Raw genomic sequence first — 19,848 nt, 5'->3', positions numbered from 1 at the left:
GGCCACAACAGACAGCACTACTGAGTTTTGTCAACTCCATATGAAGCAAAGTATAAAACAAGGAAAAAGCCTTCATCATAAGCTGGAGTTTTTTAATTTCTGATGCAGTCAAACCTACCTTGCAGTGACATTCTGAATTCCTTCTCTAAGATCATCCAAGGTACATGCTTTGAGTTTAACACTGATATCCATGGAGCCATCTGAGAACATCTCCCCAGCCGAGGCCATGAGGTGCAGCCGGAGCTCTCCAAGGCGCAGTCTGTCACTGTGCACCGAAAGCAGGGATTGCTACAAGACAAAGTGCAGGGTTATTATCACTGAACAAAGCAAGGAGACATTTCCCTTGCTGCTAGCCCTTGTTCCCTGCTCCTTGCCCTTGTGCATCATCATCCATGAACTGAAGGATCTGATCAGCCTGTCGCTGTCATCAGTCCTCCACTCATATCAATGAGTTCAAGAAACTCACTGAGCAAACAAAAAACTTGCTGGTATTTGAGCTCTAGAGCCCTTACCAGAGGATCCCTCCACTCTCATCACACTAACTCATCTACAAGAATATCTCAGCAATAAGTGGGAATTATATGACAGTGAAATTAAAATAAAATCCCATTACAGTGTCTTTCTTCCCTGTGATGCTCATTGCACATGAACATCTTAAAAATTATACACAAATAACATTCACTGTACACAAAGACATATAAAGCAAGCACCTTCACATCTACACAAAGCAGGCTTAATAAAGTCATAAAAACAAGAAAACATTTTTCATCTTTCTCTTCTATTTTCAGCACAGAGAGGATGCCCATGATTGCCCACACTCAGGGAGGAGCGAGAGGAAATTATGGGCCATATACAACTTGGATCTGCTTACTAACTCTAGAGGCACCATGCATAGAACTAGCACTGTCTAAGCTAACAACTCCAGCTTTTCAAATATTTGTTTTATTTTGGGTAACTGGAACCAAAGTTTGAATGATCAAATCAAATGCTGGGTGGTTTTGATGGTTTAGTATTCTATTAATATTCTTAGTGTGACTTTCAGAAATGCAGACACCTTCTTCTTAAGGACACTGCCCAAGAAAGCTCAAAGCTCCAAAGCTAATGCAGCTGATATAACTCCATTTTCCTGACCTGAGTTCTGTCCATGTGAGAAGCCTTGGCTGCCCACCCCACCTGAGTGGTAAAAGCTTTGTCACAAACCTGAGTCGTGTCACTGCTGTAGAGAGTTACAGAAAGGGACTCAAAATTGAAGTCAAATTTAAGCAATGTATAACATTCCAAAGACTCAACTGCAGAAACACATTTTTGTCCAGAATCAACAAGGGCACCTGTCAGTGAAAAGAAGATATTTTTACATTTCTTTTGGACACTGGGCTGGCTTTTGGTTTTGGGGCTTTTTGTTGTTGGTTGTCTTTTTTGTTGGTTGGTTTGGTGTTTGGGGTTTTCTAAATTAAGATCAAAAAATCACAAAAAGAGGGAAAGCTCTAAAATCCAGAAGACTTCTTGAAATAATTCACACTTTTAATTTTGTTCTATCCAATGCATACTAAAATTATCCAGCACAGAGTGGTTTAGAACCTTAAAAGAAGCCATTAATAGTTTACAGAAGTTCTTCACTCACTTTAAGGAAGAACAAGACAAAGTACCAAGTCTGCTCAACGAGTCTGCACTACTCTTCCTTCCCATTTCTATTCACAGTAGGCCAATTCAACTATTGGTTAAAAAGCAATTTTTTGACATTGACAATGTTAAGTTTGGAGAAAAAATAGGTTTTGGCAAAGTGTTAACAGTATTTCATCCAGAGACGTGCACTGTTTACATCGACACACTATTTGAATACTAATATCTTCCTTAATTGTTATAATTGTGCATTTACATTCTGAGGTAGATGATTTGGCTTTTCTCTTTTTTCTTTTTTAACCACATGCAGTTAGAAGAGTGATTGATATAAACTGAAGAACACAATCATATGAGAAATGAATCAAAACAAACACACCACAAAAACTTCTGACCAGCAGGAGCTCGCACTCCATTTAAGTGCATATGTTCTTATTTATATCTTTTCATAGATACAATATATTTCTAACAGTTAAAACAATTTGTTGTGCTTCAGAAAAATAGGATATTTGAATTTGCAAACAGCCCTCTGCCTACACATATTCAGCCTTTGAATTGAACATACCCTCAGAGCCACCAGATTCATGTGGAGCTTTCCCTTTTTTAGATATCTGCATATCCTCAATATACTCTTGCACAGTATTTGGCTGGGAAGAAGCCCCTCCAAGGTTTTCAAGTAAAATTTTCATGATAACAGTTAGATCATCTTCACTGAGTGCAATCTGTAAAGTGATAAAGCCATAAGCTCATTTTTGGTGACAGCATTTTTCCAACACAGTATGCAAGCATTAAGGAGAAACAATAGGCTGGTTCCAGCAGAAAGAAACTGGATATTCAAGATTATCCTGCCCAAAACAATCTAAATGATTTCCCCTTTTTTCCTGTATCATTTGTTAATTGTTATAAACAGGAGTTACAGCAAGAAATAACAGTTCATATGATAAACACTTTCTAGACTTGTAAAGGATCTTTGCCTATTAAAAACAGGAGTAACTGATAAACACAAGCACTTCTCAACAATTCAGTAATCAAAAAAAACGTGACCAGAAAACATTAAAGCCAAGATTTGCATTGTACACCCTAAAGCAACTGTCATTTAATAGGCCTTCAAAGACTTAATGAATATGTATCTAACAATAATGTTACAAAATCACAGAAAAGCAAGAGTAAGAGTATTTCTCCTACATTTGGTTAATTTTACTGGTACTCCTTTAAATCTCTTATTCCTCTGTGCTTCCCCAGTGTGACATTTGGCCACAGCACAGAAACAGGAATGAACAAGTAAAAAGGCGCAGGAACAAGGAAAAGGTGCCCCAGATTGGTTTTACCCATTTAAACCCATACGGTTAATGCAGGAAAATAAAAAGTAGAGCTCTCCCTCTGCAAAGGTAATTTTAAATTTTTATGTATTAGAGATAACCTTTCATTTCTAATATATCTACTATACATATATTGATACATAACCTGAATGTTACAGATTAAACTATTTGAATTGTTAAATCTTGTTTTTAAATGGTAACTCAACAGATGACCTCAATGATTTTACTGACTGTTGAGTTAATGGATAGCTCCAACGGACCTCCAGATAAATAAAACCATTTTATTCCACTTGCATGCAGCCACACCAAAACTATTCATTATACAATATCAAAATTCTAACAAATCTATAAACTAGACAATCAAGCTAGAAGTCTTTGAACACACTGTAAAGGACACAAACTGAAATGAGTTTACAAGCTCCTTAACTAAGCTGAGGACTATTCTGAGACTCCATGTGACTTTTGATACAGCTGTTATTAGTCATGATATTACCTGCATTGGTTTTAGATCTCCTTTAATACCAATTGTTGGGCTTTTATGATACCATGATGCTGCTAAATTTCTCTGCACCAGTAAAGTCAAACTCACAGGACGCAGAATTTCAGAATCTGGTTGTGAATCTGTGGATATGATGCACCTAAAGAAGACAGTGGAAGTAAGAGAGGAAAAATTTTGACTAGTTGCAGAATGCCAAATAATATCATATTAATGTGGCAAAACTACAGTTGTAATAATAACTTAAGAATAAGCTCATGTGCACTTACACCCATCTATGCACTCCAGATGAACTCAATTTACTGTGCTATATTTCCAAGAAGGTTTAGAGATTGTAGACCTGTGTCTCTATCTAAAAGCACTCCTAAACTTAGCTTGGCAAGGTTTTTTGCTTGGGTTTAGTATGTTCTCATAGCATTCCATGTTTAAATAAGAGAAACATGGACACACTTTCCTTTACAAAGACATTGCAGCTCAGGAAAAAGCTCCATGTTTACCTTGATAATTTCAAGTGAGTCAGCTGCACATCCATGTTGTCAATGACTGGAGGAAGAGAAGATTCATCTGAAGACACCAGCTTGAATTCATTCTGAACTCTGATTAAGCCAAGATCAGCTACCAAAGCATTACATGAAGTTGATGATTCAGGGATAACAATGACTGGGGCTTTCAAGTTGACATCCATTAGAAGGCGGAAGCTCTTTTGAGCAAAGTCCTTCATGCTGGAAGCAGCCATTTCTGCTGCCTGGACTGTGACTGCAGTCAGGGCTTCTCGTGCAGCTTGGAAATTGTTTAGGAAGTTCTATTCATAGGTAGTGAAGAAAAGAAAGAGTTCCATGAAAAGAAATAAGCCTCTCAAAAAAAGGAAAACCCCAAGCAAAACGTAAATTTAAGAAAAGTTAACACCTGCGGTATAAGTATGAAATCCCTAATTCAACCACACTCGCTTCATAAGCTTACATGTTGTTTAACTGTTTAATTCTTAAGATATTATTACAGCTATCAGCTCTATTCATTATTTCTTTTGTCATCATTCTCCTTGGCACTCTTCTGTAAAGCAGTACAACTTAAATGGCAACTTTTCAGCAAAATACTTCTATGTGCTTGCATATCAGGTCACCACCAGCTCAAAAAAGAGCTGATTGCATTTTATCTCATAAAAAAACCTTTTAATGTCAAGCAAAAAACTTAAACTAATGTCTTACCAAGAGAGACATAAAGAACTTATGTAGGTAAATTATTTGGATGCAGCCCACTTTCAGAGACATTTTACCATCCACCCTTGACATATCAGCATAGGCTTCCCCTGCAGTGGCATCTGGATAAAGTGACATGTGAAATCTGAACACTTCATCTCCCATTATGCAGACAGCCTAGAAGATTAAGTACACATAGTTAATACTACCAGGTAGTTCTGAAACAAAAAAAAATATTTCCCCAACAAGATCAACAGCAACTTATCAGCAGTACTTGGACATATGGTAGGCACAAAAGAAAACAATCATCTATTTTATGGTATATGCCTCTTCTTATTTGCTTATCTCTAGCCCATTTAATATTTAACCATTGCTACTGAGAACTAAACATACCAGTGCAAACGTAATTTAAAAAAACTAAATTAACCAATATATTTTGCTAAGTATTACATCGTACATTGTATTCTATTAAACAGCAAATTAAATTACAGTGCTGCACTAAATCACTTGAAGGACTGTGTCTCTTCAGCTGTTCACAATCTGCTCAATACATCACCTTTTTATGGATTGTTTTTGGATCAACATTTGTAATTACAATGTCCTCAAGTCTGGAGAACACTTTAATGTTTTTAGGCTTCATAGCCACAGATGCATCCATTCCTGAATGAAACAAAAGAAAGTAGGTAATAAATGCACTCCAAAAATTTCTGAGTAAACACTTCTGCTAAAAAACCAAAGCCCCTTAATTAATAATTACTGAATATAAAGAATAATAACAGCTTAGAATCCAGTCTTCTGGTATGTAAGAATGAAAGCTGAGAAAGAACTCAGGGCCTTACTGCACATGACAAAGTTGCCAAAATAACTTGATTCTAAGACTAGAGTACAATTCCCCAACACTGTCTAAGATCTAGCTATTTAAAAAAGGCAAGTTTGTGTTATCTAAAACATAGTTCCTTCACTTCTTTTAATGTTACTACACTTAGAAATTGTCTTCATTTTCTGAGTCAAACTTTTTTTTCCTTGCAGATTATTTCGTACAATCAAAATATATTGGAACACATTAGAGAAATCTGCAGTGCACACAGTGGCCTTTTAGAAGTGAACGGAGGGAAACAGCCTATTTCTGGCTACAGCCAGCTTGTCTAATATTTAAATAAAAAAATCTTACCTTGTATTCTAATGTCTGCAATTCTACAGGTCTGATCACACACTGTAATACTGAATGCATTTAGCTTTGCAGTGAGTTTTAATTCACAGACATCATCATGGGCTGCATCACCAGACACTGGACAGGAAACACAAGAGACATACAAGGAGTTCAAGTATTACAAGCCCACTGTTTAAAACAAGTATTAGATTAGTAGTTTTGTACATATATATAAACTATTCGAAAGCAACCTGCAGTCATTCCCTAAAAGATATGATAATCCTTAGTCAAAATGTGAAAAAAGTCATTTATTAACAGTTTCCTTCAGGCACATGAACTGTCACCAACCAACATAGGCAAAAAGCCAAAAAGATGTTGTCTTTTCTCCTCATTAGTACCTCCTTTTCATGCATCACTTCCTGAATGCAGTATACACTACATTATCTGAAACACTCTCACATGAGAAATGCTCCTCTGTGTCAAGTAGCAAAGCCAATTTAGGCATATTAGCTGCAGCAACACTGCACAAACACAAAATGCAACAGCCACTGGACTCAATCCCAATAGTTTTAGGATTAGAAAACCTTGAATTTCACAAACAACACTACAAGCACAAGAATCAACAACACCAGACCTGACAAAATATTCAGGAGCTTCCATGTAAAAACTCTTACTCTTTCAAGGTTACAGAGACCTGTAATTAAAATAAATACACCACCCCTGCACTTCAGAACTTCTCTTTGCTTCCCCAGAGGAGTATTTATTTCCCGCAATGTAAACACTCTTCAGAGCCCTCGATTGGAAATCTACATGATTATGACAATAAACCTTTGGAAAGACTGCACACTGTAACATCATCTATTCAAATAAATGAATCCACCCAGTGAAAAGTTACATTGAGCAAGGAGAATTTGTAAAATTAAGCAACAGGAAGAATGTCTGCTGTTTTTGTTTTGTTTTTTTGTTTTTTTTTTTTTTTTTTTAAATAACATTATTTTCTCCCTATTTACAGTTGTGCATGCTTTGTTTTCCACCAAATAGACTGCAATGGTTTCATCTGAAATAACATCCTTTGAAACTGAAGGTGAGATGCTGTTAAGCAACAAAAGTACAGCCTTTCTAATATGACACTACCTGGTCTAAGAGCACTTCCTTTTTCCTGTTCTTTCATTTGAGGCTTGTGCTCTGATGATTTATCAGCACTGGGAAGACCACCCGATGGAACACTGAAGGTGAGGAAACCCATGATGGAAAGCAAAGCCTCTGTGTGAAGTACTATATCCAAACATGAAAACATGACCTAAAACAAAGGCAAGGAGACAAAGTAATATTGTTATTTAGTAGCAGTTTATACCCTAACACTCAGAGTTTCTGTCATAGGATTAAGGGGAAAAGCCTCTTGCTCAATTTCACAAGTATCTGACTCTTCTATCTCCATCCCCTTCAACTACACACCTCACAAGCTCCAGAACAGATGAGGGAGCCAGGGAAGGGAAGCTTAAAACAGCTACAGAGGAACTGTGCCAATCTAAAAATTGATGCCTCATGTGGTTATGCCTTTTCAGGACACTCTTTAGTTCTGCTGCATTTCATTTCATTGCATTTCATTCAGCACTTTGGTTGACAACTTCAAAACCACGTCTGAAGATATTTTAGTAGATATGGTACAACAACAGAAAAAAACCCCACTAAGATTCAAAATTTGTAATCAGAACAGGGAGTATGTGAGCAGCACCTACTCCTGCCAGTATTACTCAGTGAAACCCAGCCTCAGTCACTTACTCCACAAAAGGCCATCAAGAAGCAGCTCGATACACCATAACTATTTTAAAGGAAACATTTTAAAAGCAGAATGGCATCCTTATTTCAGAAGTCACTGAAGCCCTGGAATACTACTCATGAATAGTTGCTTTTAGGAGAAGTGAAACGACTAATTGCACTCAAGACCCCTGAGAATGCTACTTGGACATTTCAGCTCACATCTCATTTTCACTGTTACTGTTACAAGCTCAGACACAGAAGGCCTTGGTTTCTCTCTCTGACAACTGTGTCACTCCAGAAACAAAGCACATGCTAAAGGCCTCAGCTAAAATTCATAAGGACATTCTTCTAACTAGAAAAAAAAGTATAGTTTTTAGTTTAAAAAAACTATTACAATAAATATTTGCATTAAAAAAATACTTTTTATCTACCTGGATTTGTCTTTGAAATAGTTAAATACAAAGCAGTAGGTTTTCATGATGAGAGTCTGGGCTTTGGTTTTGGGTTGGTTTTGTTTCCTTTTTTTTTCTCTTCAATGAGAAGAAAAAAGGGAACAACTAACACAGCTGCTATGATTCGAAAAGTTTAAAAACAAATTAAAAACATCCAGTACTTACATTGATGTTTTGCTTGGTGCTTTGGTAAGTAGTAACAAAGTCTGGTCCATCAGGATCAGCCTAAAGAGGAAAAAAAAAAAAAAAAAAAAAGGGACACAGTCAATCTCTATTGAATAAGCCAAAAATTAATAATCATTATGAATAATTTCATTAACGGAATTATTTAAACCTAGCCCACACACAAGGATTATTCCAATTGCAAAAGAAAACAAAGTGATGAAGCCTGAACAAACAAATTCTTCAAATAAGGCACTAGCCAAGACAACCAGAAAGGGGTACTGACAATGCTCTGCTCAGAGACATTTCATGGCATATATTTTGCCAAAATTCAGCTGGCTAGTTACAAAACTTTCTCTCATATAGAATCCATTTAAAGTGGGTCAATTTATACTTATTACTTTGCCAGTACAAATTAATTTATTTTTTACTATGTAAATGATGCCATTCCAGATAACAGTATTGAGGAATCCACTGGTTCTACAACCAATCAGATTCCCAAGCATTCATGCAATTTTTGAAGGCCTTTTTTGAGCTACCAACACATCACTCTTCAAATGTGAGTTTTATCACCTGCAGAGTCACTCTTGACCTACACAGGCAAAGACCATCACACCTGTTAAGTGTCACAAAGGTCCTCACTTTTCCTGTACACACAGAACACAAACTAATGTTTGTCTTGCCACACAGATTTCAGTGACAGCATTGACTTATGAAGCAAGCACTGTATGGAATTAAATTAAATGCCAAATTGAAAACCAGGTATTTGGGAGAAGGCCTGGGTAAGTTTTAGATACAAATCTACAGGCTAAGTATGGAAGCTTTACTTTACTCCCCATGCAATTTTACTGAAAATGTATTGAAACCTTAATATATTCCATTTTCAAAAGATGTTCATCTGTCTCACTTGAGGAATTAAGAATGCAAAGAGGATCTCCTTTTGAGTCTGCAAATAAAGAAATAAGAATGTGAAGTGTTTCCACTCACAAGTTTTACTCCACCTATGCAATGTCTCCATGCTAATTCTCTATTACATACTAATTAGACACTATTCTTGCTGAAAGAGTGAAAGTAAACAGCTTCTTTTTTTTTACTGAGAAAAAGTACTGCACATAAGCATTATCTTGTGCATCATCATCCTGCATTAAGCTGTACATAACATTATCTTGTTAAGTGTTATAATCACTTTATTTTAAATAAAACTAACAAAAAATAACTTATCTAGCTATTGAAACAAGATCAAAATTGGAAGTTCTTTGCATTCCTACCTTCATGTTTTCACACTCAAAGCTTTACTTCTGTACCTTGGATAAATGGCTATTTCAGTTCTGCCTTCACTGTCAGTTTGAATTGTTACCTGACCAACCAAGGCAGCATTTCCCATGCTGCCAGGACTGGTCATAAAGCACAGAATCAGAAGCTCATCAAAACACACTAAACAGCTGGAATACTTCTCAGGAACACCATTCCTCCTCAAAGTATGCAACTCACTCAAATACATTAACTCTAACAATGACAGTAAAACTTGGTATCAGGTAAAACAGATTAATTCTATCTAAATTAATTTTTCCCCCCTCTCTCATTAGGACATGTTATCCTCTGGCTATAAATCCAATTGCACACACTCTACTGACTGTATCAGCTGTCTAGAAGACTTACCATTAATTTCAGTGCATCTCATTGTGATTTTTTTCAGATATGCTGCTGCAGCCAGTTCATGATTTCTAATTTTGGTTTTGGTTCCAAGCTGTAGCACAGTTAGAATATGTAATGGATATCTCTCCTTCTGAACCTGCTTCATCAAGGTTACTACAACCTTGAATATGGAAAGGGAAAAAATAAGTTCAGCATTTCAGTGAAGCTGTTCAGATATGGCAGGCAGTTATAAGCAGGCATTATCTCCTCAGTTAAATGTGAAACATAATATTAATCTAGACATTTTGCATTTTTATAAAAAGACCCTATACAACCAATTTGCTACAGATTCCCCTGGCCCCTGCTCTGTTCCTCCTGTTTGTTTTCTTTTTGTTGGCAAGCTAAACTGTTAAAATGGACTTTATAGCCCATAATTTCTAAGAAATAGATGAGTACTGGGTTCAGATAGAATAATGGATGGATACATACCTCTTTGATTTCAAAATTAAGTAGCATATTGATTACATCTTCATTTCCTGTTATTTTTCTCTTTTCAGAGAGCATTCCTTCTGGAACACTCTTATCCTGTATCAAAACCGATCTCTCCAGTTCTTTCATTTTACCTGGAAAATTCAATATATTGCTTAACCTTTGAAATTGCCACCATTAGTTTAGCTCAAGAAACACATCCAATTCTTTTATTCATTTAGATGGATTACATTCACCTAAGATAAGCTAGCAACATTACCATAAGCAGAGCCTTAAACTTCAGAGCATGAAAAGGAAATAGAAGCATGTTTTGGCAACAAGATGACTCTGATATCTCAATACCTTGCTAGTTCCTTGACAACTCAGCTAACACAGTTACCAAATTTTGTCTTGTAACGTTTCCAATTTTTTTTAAGTATCAAAATATGAACACTGTCCTTGCAAAATTAAGAGTTTATCACTTACACTCAGCTTATCACCATACTCTCAGACCTAAACTTGTTTTCCAGATAATAAATGCTTTTCCTTACTTCTGAAAGCAAACACAATTAATATTCACGACAAACAAATTCCATCTCTGACCTTCCTTTTGCATCACTGATTTGGCATCCGTTTGAGTTTCTTCTGCTTCACCCAGGTTTTCTGTCAACACTTTGAGAAAGACATTCAAATCCTCTTGACTTAACACAACCTGAAAAGTTGCAGATCACAATTCTCAGGAAAAACACATTGTTCCTTGAACTTATCACCTGCTAACAAAGCAGAACAATGTTTCCTGGCAAGAAGAGTGCTTATTTACAGCTATTCTGTCAGCAGAATCATCCCTTCAGTAAGAAAATGAAATTCTTTTAACCACTTATTTTAAAAGTCTGAGGAGATTAAAGGTTTTGACCTCCAGTGCTGTATCAATAAACACTGCAGCATTTAATGTACCTATGCTTGTAATACATTCCTGTCAATGATATGCCCCTTCATGATATTTTAATTTCAGTTTCACCCAAGATGTCCCTGGTACTTTCTTTCAATGTACATAAAATACCACAAAAAACAACTACCCCACTCAAGGGAGATGGGAAAGTAGGGAGTTAATAAAGCAAATATTTGGATTAATTTAAACTCCTCTCAAGAAGAATCCATTTTTAAAGAAAAAAACCTAAAACACTTTAAAGAATTCTTGCCCAGAGAACTGGTAACAGACCCATTTATGTGATCCTTTCAAACCACTGCATTCATCTAGGTGGGGTTAAATACTGTTACATTGCTGAAATCCACTCCACACCCACTAAAAATCTGCAGCTTGTGTCCTTTGTGTCCAGAAATAACATTAAGGGCTGCTCTCACAGTAAGTATCATCACCACCTTTCCACAAGACTTACATTCATTGTATCCAGATACCCTGTGACCTCCAACACTGGTAACTTCTGAAACCAAGCTGCAGAGAGATTTCGTTTCACAGACAGGCTTAAATTAATAGGGTGAAGTATCTGGATATCTGGATGTGACAAATCTGTCTCCAAAGTGATCCTTGAAACACAGAAAAGAAAAAAAAAGAAAACAGTTGGGAAGTTGGAAGTCACATGTTTGATTTTCAAAAATCTTAAAATCTCAAATATAGCACCAAACACCTTCCTAAGTAGAAGAGTTTCTGATCTTATTACTGATCTAATTGCTCTAAGACAAAGGCTAGCATTTTAATATCAAACATTGACACTAGTACCAACCATGACTTCTAGGCAAGAACATTAATGTTCTACAGAGTATTAGTCACTGTACCTCGATAGTTTCAGCTTTGTCAGCTGCACATCCATCTTGTCAATGACTGGAGGGAGTGAACTGCCTTCTGAGGACACCAAGACAAACTGGTTCTGAACCTTAATCAAGCCAAGATCTATGACTATTGCATTGGGGGAAATGGAGGACTGGGGGATAACTATAACTGGTGCTTTCAAGTGTATGTCCATGGCCAGGCGGAAACTCCTCTGGGCCAGGTCTTTCACACTGGTCGCAGCCTTCTCTGCAGCCTGGACTGTAGCTGCACTCAGGGTCTCCTTGGCTGTCTGGAAGTTGTTCAAGAAGGTCTAGAAAAGCAGTTGAAGAGAAAGGAGAAATGTCTGTAAACAGTTTTTACTCTAGGTTACTTTCTCATTTTACATCATCATCCACCAAGACAATTGAGGACCTTCTGTCATGACCGCTAGTAAAGAGTCAAAAAAGTACTAACCAGTGCAATCCACTAATTTTAAATTCCTCTCTATTTTTCCTTCTTTCCTTAGCTACAAGACTCCTTAGCTCATTAGCTTTTAGGGACACAATTTTGAGAGCCCCTCTTGCCCTCTTTGGATACTACTGAATTCCTATTAAAGAACCTATTGAATGAGAGAAAGCTCACTGGTGCTTTACTGAAAAAGTTATCCTTAAGGTACTCAAACACACTGACATTTACAATGGTTAATTTGCAGGCATCATGACACCTATCTTGCAGAAAGGTTTGCCTCTAGTGTCAGCTCTGATATGTTTGCAATGACCTCAGAATTTTGCTAGGGTGGAAAGGGCAGCAAACATAAACCCCACAAACTACCTCAACAGCACCAAGTTTTTCTCTATTTCCAAAGCTGAGGGTGGGAAGTGACCCAAATGAAATTTAAACCAGTTATTTACCAAAGTTTTTAATAGTACACAGAAAAAATTAAAGCCATCCTTTCTCTTTCAGAAACTGAAACTACCACTTGTACTGAGGGCACAGCCCAGAAGACTGATCTGAGAATGCTGCAGAAACATCCAAAGGGAAATAAGACTCACCAGGGGAGACATGAGAAATTTGTGAAGGTACACCAGCTGGATGCAGCCCACTTTCAAACATACAGTACCATCCACTTTTGACATGTCAGTGTAGGCTTCTCCCTCAGTAGCATGAGGATTCAACGTCAGATTGAAACTGAAAACTTCATCTCCCACTATAGACACAGCCTAGAAAGATAGAAACAACACCCACCAGCCATCAGCAGCTTCTACAAAGGCACTTAAAACAAAGAACTAAAGATACCATCAGCCTATCAGATTACAAGTTAGATTACTACTTTTTCTAATCCTTTCAGACATCCATTCTTGTAATATGAGAATTATTCTTTATGATGCATCTTATTTGAAAATACTTATTCATGACAAATCAAATACTTTTACAGGAGTGGAATGTGTATAACATTTCACTTTTATACACATCAAACTAACCAAGAATCAAGTAAAAGTTAAAATCTTGTAGTTGAGTACTTTTTTATGGAGGGTCCTTGAATCAACATCTGTGACAACTATGTCTTTAAGTCGGGCAAAGAATACAGTGTGACTTGGCTGAAGGCAAAGAGATGAGTCAAGACCTGCAAAGTAAAAAATAGAAACAGTCTTGCACAGCAGAAGTAACAGTTATTTCAGGGTGGGGACACCAGCAGAGGAAGTGAGGAAAAGTTACAAAGCTTTAAGAATGACTGTACCACAGATTCAACCAAAACAAAATAGAAATACTTCTAAGATGGATATTATCTCAGTAGCAACCATCTCTGGAAACAACTGAGCTACTATTCATAGAAAAATAGTCAAGTAAGCTACTGAGTGAGTGCATTGAAATTTTCTATCAGAAAAGGTGTTACTATACTGAACTACTTGAATACAATACATAATCTCGTGTGAATATATTCTATGATTTATAGATGGGCACAAGCAAAAGACTTGATGAACTGCAGTACTAATCTTGCATATCACACATTCTTAAATATTCATAAGAATGCTGAGGATGGCAGCTAAAGTCAGTCAGAAGTGAAACTCTCTCAATGAATTATTAATAGCCCTTACGAGGGGTAAAAGCAACCAAGAACACAAAACCAAAACAAGGAACCAAAACAAACCCTGAGGGTTAAAAACTAAAGAAAATGTTTTGAAGGCTTTTTTTTTATCCAACGTTATTATTTATCCTAAATAATTTTATGGTGTACCATAAAAATATCCAACACTTCGTACATGAAAAGCCACCCATAATCAAACTCCTTCAAAGGATGAACCTAATTATCTGAGTAATAACATAGCACATCTTTCTAGCTGGAGGCCAAAACATTATGACAGACTTAAGGCTGACTTTGAAAACAAGACTACAAGCCATTTTTGCACAGACAAAACTAGTAAACAAACAAATACATAAAACCAGATGCTGCATGTTTGCACCTTATTTTTAGTCCAATTAATAGTAGTTGCTTTGAAACTAAAGTACCAGAGCAGTTACTTCTAATAAAGAATTCAATACCTTGTATCTTGATCTCTGCAATGTTCTTTTTTTCGTCACAAATATTTAAACAGAAGGCATCCAGCTTGGCAAAAAGCTTGAAGTCAAACACATCCTTATCCTTAGAAGGTTTAGACACTAGAAATAAGAGAAGGTGGGATTTTCAAGGTACCTATGAGTCATATTTTCATCTTTACCTTTATTTCTAAAAGTTAATCATGTTTCTCTGGATTTGCTTTGCCAGCATATAATGCATGCTCCTAGAAACATCATTTGGATAATCACAACTGTACCTTTCTTCAATCTAGAGTCATCTTCTTGCTTTTCTTCTTTGGATGGTATTTCCCCACTTCTTTCACCGCCTGATGGACTAACGGCTGTTAGAAAACTGACAGCAGACATAAGGGCCTCTGTGTGCAACAGGAGGTTCAATGACGAAAAAGTTACCTGTTGAAAACATGAGACTCCACATGATCAAACAGTAACTTACAAGTGTAAGAGGTGCAAAAGCACCCAGTGCAACAGAACCATTCCTTAGAAACAGAGAAGCTGCATGTGTGGCCAGCAACAGATCATAAAGAAAAAAGGTTTCTGTAAAGTAGAAAGAAGTTAAGCTTAGAAAATAAGGAAACCTAGCAACAACCCAGCTCTTACATCTGTAACTGCAAACCTATATCTTCTTCAGTACAAGCACAGTGATACAAAATTAATTTTGTCAAACACAGCCTTGGGCTTGAACACTCCTGCAGTAACAGCACTACCAGCACAGGTAAATGGCAGGTGGCTGACATGTAAATATTTAGAATTTGGGTATTCCTCAATAAATCCACTACGGAGTCCAAAAGCTAAGTAAGTGCCTGCTGTGTAGTTTAATAAAAGTTGTCCACTTGAATGTACTTAAAGCTGGAACTAGAGCCCAAATGTAATTCTTCCAGGCACAGAAGTCCCACTGAAGAGCTGCAAGGCAACAGCAACTCTAGCTGATGGACATAAAATTGGGTTCTCTTAACATTAGTACTAGCCCATAGTATGAAGACAGTTAACTCAGTAGCACTGGAGTTTTAGAACTCTCATCTCCTGCTGCAGCTTCAGGAACTGCTTTTTGGCAAAAAAGATTTCAGTAACTAAAGCCCTAAGATTAAATCTATAGATGTTCTAGAACTATTAAGTAATAAGTGAAATATTTCAGTCTTCACACTAAAATAAGGCAGGCAAAATAATGTCCTAAAGGTATAAAGAGGAGAAAGGACCTATCACAGAAAACACCATCCTTTGCACTTTATTTCATGAATGCCTCAAGTCAGTCTTTTTCCTTAGACTAAAATCTGACTCAAAAATACACCATTAGTAAAAAAAAAAAAAAAAAAAAAAAAAAAACAACCACCACACATATTCAGACATGGATTTAGACTCCTTATAAAAGATAGCCAACAGAGTTCTGAATACATGGCACTCACAATACAGATTACTTTACACGAAAGGGAAAGACTTGTTTGACTCCACTACAGTTTCCCATACTGGGCCCCTGAATGTCATGATCCCTGATGCACGAGAAGGTGCATTCTTACAGCAGTTTGAATTTCACCTACATGAGCTACACAGACACTTTATCAGCAGTTCTACAGACAAACATTCTGCTCTTAAGTGGTATAAAAATTTTCAAGGACATTTCAACTAATGAAAACTCCTGCTGGAAGGCAGAAAAACAAGAAAGCAAAACAACTCTTCATAACTCCTCTGTTCTGAGCAAGCAAATCAAGAGGAAATAAGCAATAAAATCTGCAAACACTCACTTGGATCATCTGTTCAGTGTTGTCAAAAATTGTCTGAAACTGTGGCCCATTTCTGTCAGCCTGAAAATAATGATTTGCATGAATGTTAATATTAATTCCAACCAGTCACTGTCCTCTCCAGAAGATACAAAATAATTCAACCAGCTCTGAATAGTAGGTTTAGGACTATATATAGACTATATATTAAGAATATGTAGAAATGCTTTAAAAATAATTTTAAAAAGCTTTGCGTATACCTTGACATAGTCCACCTTCAGAAGGTCTAGGCCAGGCTTGTCTGAGGAACTAATTAGATGAATGGGTGCTTTTTTACCTGTAAAACACCACATGAGATAAACAAGAATTAGGATATTTCTGTTCTTTCAGAGAACCAAAGAATTTGTGCCTTGAAGGTAGGGATTAACTTTCAGTACCATTTGCTAAAATACATTGCACCACCAAATATGAGTCACTGGTTTCTCTTTGCCAAATCGAAAACGGCAAAGCCCTTCTCCATCCAAAGACTGAGCTCTAAGCCATTTATTTATCCCAGAAGAATTATGGTGAGAGTCCAGAGCTTATCAGCTGTTATCAGTGGCACAAGCACTGCCAGGGGACAGCTGCACATTAACTGGGAAACTGGAACAACATTTACATTTCAGTGAGCACAAGGCACAGGAGAGCTCTCACTAATCGCTACACAAACACACACAAACCCACTTCTCTGCCATTGCTTATTACCTCCAATTCCATAGTAATCCAAGCTTATTTTCTTCAAGTAAGATACAGCTGATAAATTATAGGTTTTGTCAGTAGCTTCTGTCCCAAGATGCATTACATCAAATACAAGTACTGTTTCCTCAATTTTCTTTTGTCTGGTGAGTTCTACTAAAACCTGGATGAACAAGAAATAGAGTTATGCCATCCTTTCACATGCAGTATTCTCACCATTTAAACCAACAACAAAAATGTGCAAGATGAATGCCCTTCCTGCTTTGTTGGAAGCATTGCTTTTTTTACAGATATGAGAGTATAAAATAGAAAGAAGAAATGACTGTTTGATGGTGAAAGATATAAATACAAAAAATATTTGGGGATTTTCTTTTTGCAAGAGACCTGCCTGGGTACTGACTTTGTTTCTCCAGTGCAAAATTTCCACTCCCTACCCTCTAATTATGAGTTGGTACTAATTTTATCTACTAAAAATACTCCAGTAAGGGACTTCTTTTTTTTTTAAATACATCAGTGAGTATGCATCATGTTTTATTTATATGCATCACAAACAGACAAGAAATATCTCATATGCATAGAAATAGGTATGTGTATATGTGACAGTTTTTTTGCTTGCTGATCATGTTCCTGCATGCACTAATCTGGAGAACAGTGGGTAAAGGAATATTGGATTCTTTTTAAAGTATTCTTTGGGTAGGGGAAAATAGAATTACAAACATACTTGTTTAATTTCAAACTTCAGCTGAAGATTTATCAGTTCCTCCTGAGCAGGCTCCTCTTTTCTTATTTCTTCTCCTTTAATTACTGAACTTTCAGTTGGTTCAGAGCTTTCCTCAAAATCGAAATATTCATCTTCAGAGTCTACAGAAGTGAAATTACTGCCTCAGTAAACTTTTTCCAGAAACAGGACTAAATATCCCACCCTCCCTTTCCCATTCCAATTGCATTTTTAACAGCATGATCACTTTAAATCTAACCTGACAAAATACACTTTAGCTCTATACTGCTCATTTACCCACTGGATGAGAAGTGAATAAAACTAAAGCCCTATTAAGGACAGCACTAGAGTCTAAAGGCATCATTAGACATTCAGGGACACATAAGAAAGTAAAAATAAGAGAAGCTCCAGGAAACAAGTTTCCAGGTTTTACTACAGGAATTTTTTCTCTAGAACAGTGTACTCAAATTGAGTGTCAGTAATTTCTCAGTAATGTTATTCTAGTTCTGCCTTCTCAGAAAAAGGAGAGCTTTGCTAATGCAAAAGAGTCAGAACAACTTAATATAGTTGGTATTTACAGTTCACTAATTTGAAGAGGTTGCTTATGCATAATAATAAAAAAAAACAGGTTTGCTTCTTAGAAAAAGCAAGTTTGTTATTCTGAGGTAACATTAGCATCTTAATCAAATCTCCTTATGCACTTGAGGGTAGATACGACCCATCATGCTCATCTCTGTTGTCCCTACATGTTTTAACATCAGTAACAGCAGGAAAATATTAGCTATTCCTTAAGTTATGGCCTGCTACCTTTACAAAGACACATCTGTAGCTTCTTACCTGACACTATTTCTGCTAACAACTGGGGTGTGTTAAGTAACCCTTTACCAACCCCGGGAATTTTGGGAATAGCTGGTACCTGGAGGGAAAGAAGAGAAAAATAACCAACACAGTATGTTAAAGTTTATATAACTTGGTATGTTCACGTTTTTTACTGATGATGAATGTTCCACAATGCCTCCCCCACATTCTTTGGCAAGGTCAGCTCTGCCAATACTTTTATTGAAACCAGCAGGACAATGACAAAGGCTCCACCAGTGCTTTGAGGAAGCCCAGAATGTTCTGATGCTAAGTCAATGAAGACACTAGTAATGTTATTTTGCTTGTTTGGGGTTTTTTCACATGTTTTTAGTTGTAGTCAGCTTACCTTTGTGCTTGGAAGTGATGTGGATGACTTCTGAGGCAGTGGAATGCTCTCAATCAGATCAAAGATTGCCTTGATTTTCTGGTCAGAGAGTCTGACATGCACCAAAGGAAGTCCCCCTGACACTTTAAACCTTTTTTAAAAAAACAACTTATTAAACTCCTATACAAAAAGGTACCAATTCCTCATTTAAATCTTACCAATATGGATACTCCTATATAAAGTCTACATCACAGTGAAGCCAGGGATTCTGCAGTAAAACAGGGCTTGGACTTAAGCAGTACTTAGTAACCAGCAAAGGGTTCAGGGAACCACTACCCAAAAAAGGTTTTGCCAACAGCAGTAACCTATTTTGGTTTCTCAGTTAATACCTTCAAATTACAAACTGCAACTGAACCTTCAGGTAAAACACAGACTTCTTTTCTCTAACTACAAAGTAATTCTAAACGAGTCTTTTCAACATTAATATATTACCTTGCCATCCTGGAATCTCTTTCCACCATTGATTTTGCCAACTGTACATGAATATCCATTGGCTGCAGAATGTGCAAAGTTGATGGATGTTGAAAACGAGCCTTCTTCCAGTCTTCACCTGAAAATGGCCAGTAAATTAAGATGAAAAAACCATCACTCGCTAATTGCTTTAATTAAGGCATCATTAAAATAATCAAATGGCATCACTACAATGGTAAAAATACCCACTCACCAACAAAATAAACCTAAAATAACTTAGGTCAAGTATTTTAAGAGCTTTTAATCCCATTTGTGAACACTACTGCCTTAGCAGCACTAAAGCCAGTCCTACCCTAGAAGATGTATCTACACTGGCTCCTAGAAAAACAAATGGATAAACAGATAAAAGAGAGAACAGCAACCTAACA

The 19,848-nt window shown here is 36.7% G+C and overlaps 1 protein-coding gene across 1 annotated transcript in view; it reads right to left on the bottom strand.

Annotated features, from left to right (window-relative positions):
* VPS13C (vacuolar protein sorting 13 homolog C) overlaps positions 1 to 19,848 on the bottom strand; it is a 78,975-nt gene that overhangs the window by 37,831 nt on the left and 21,296 nt on the right. Inside the window, exons 22-48 of the mRNA XM_083871025.1 lie at positions 19,442 to 19,559; positions 18,971 to 19,100; positions 18,604 to 18,682; positions 17,770 to 17,909; positions 17,058 to 17,211; positions 16,574 to 16,650; positions 16,338 to 16,397; positions 14,838 to 14,991; positions 14,566 to 14,682; positions 13,545 to 13,648; positions 13,077 to 13,244; positions 12,051 to 12,355; positions 11,654 to 11,801; positions 10,860 to 10,968; positions 10,278 to 10,411; positions 9,813 to 9,969; positions 9,020 to 9,099; positions 8,157 to 8,216; positions 6,913 to 7,078; positions 5,800 to 5,916; positions 5,185 to 5,288; positions 4,638 to 4,805; positions 3,930 to 4,234; positions 3,430 to 3,574; positions 2,183 to 2,339; positions 1,201 to 1,328; positions 119 to 288 (exon numbers count right to left, since the gene is read on the bottom strand). Coding sequence (XP_083727151.1) covers positions 119 to 288; positions 1,201 to 1,328; positions 2,183 to 2,339; positions 3,430 to 3,574; positions 3,930 to 4,234; positions 4,638 to 4,805; positions 5,185 to 5,288; positions 5,800 to 5,916; positions 6,913 to 7,078; positions 8,157 to 8,216; positions 9,020 to 9,099; positions 9,813 to 9,969; positions 10,278 to 10,411; positions 10,860 to 10,968; positions 11,654 to 11,801; positions 12,051 to 12,355; positions 13,077 to 13,244; positions 13,545 to 13,648; positions 14,566 to 14,682; positions 14,838 to 14,991; positions 16,338 to 16,397; positions 16,574 to 16,650; positions 17,058 to 17,211; positions 17,770 to 17,909; positions 18,604 to 18,682; positions 18,971 to 19,100; positions 19,442 to 19,559 — 3,754 coding nt within the window. The remainder of the gene's footprint in view (positions 1 to 118; positions 289 to 1,200; positions 1,329 to 2,182; positions 2,340 to 3,429; positions 3,575 to 3,929; positions 4,235 to 4,637; positions 4,806 to 5,184; positions 5,289 to 5,799; positions 5,917 to 6,912; positions 7,079 to 8,156; positions 8,217 to 9,019; positions 9,100 to 9,812; positions 9,970 to 10,277; positions 10,412 to 10,859; positions 10,969 to 11,653; positions 11,802 to 12,050; positions 12,356 to 13,076; positions 13,245 to 13,544; positions 13,649 to 14,565; positions 14,683 to 14,837; positions 14,992 to 16,337; positions 16,398 to 16,573; positions 16,651 to 17,057; positions 17,212 to 17,769; positions 17,910 to 18,603; positions 18,683 to 18,970; positions 19,101 to 19,441; positions 19,560 to 19,848) is intronic.

This window comes from Zosterops lateralis (genome assembly GCF_965231275.1).
Source record: "Zosterops lateralis genome assembly, chromosome: 13".
Classification (NCBI taxonomy): Eukaryota; Metazoa; Chordata; class Aves; order Passeriformes; family Zosteropidae; genus Zosterops; species Zosterops lateralis.
Note: the sequence above shows the minus strand (reverse complement) of the source record. Positions and strands in the feature narration are given on the sequence as shown.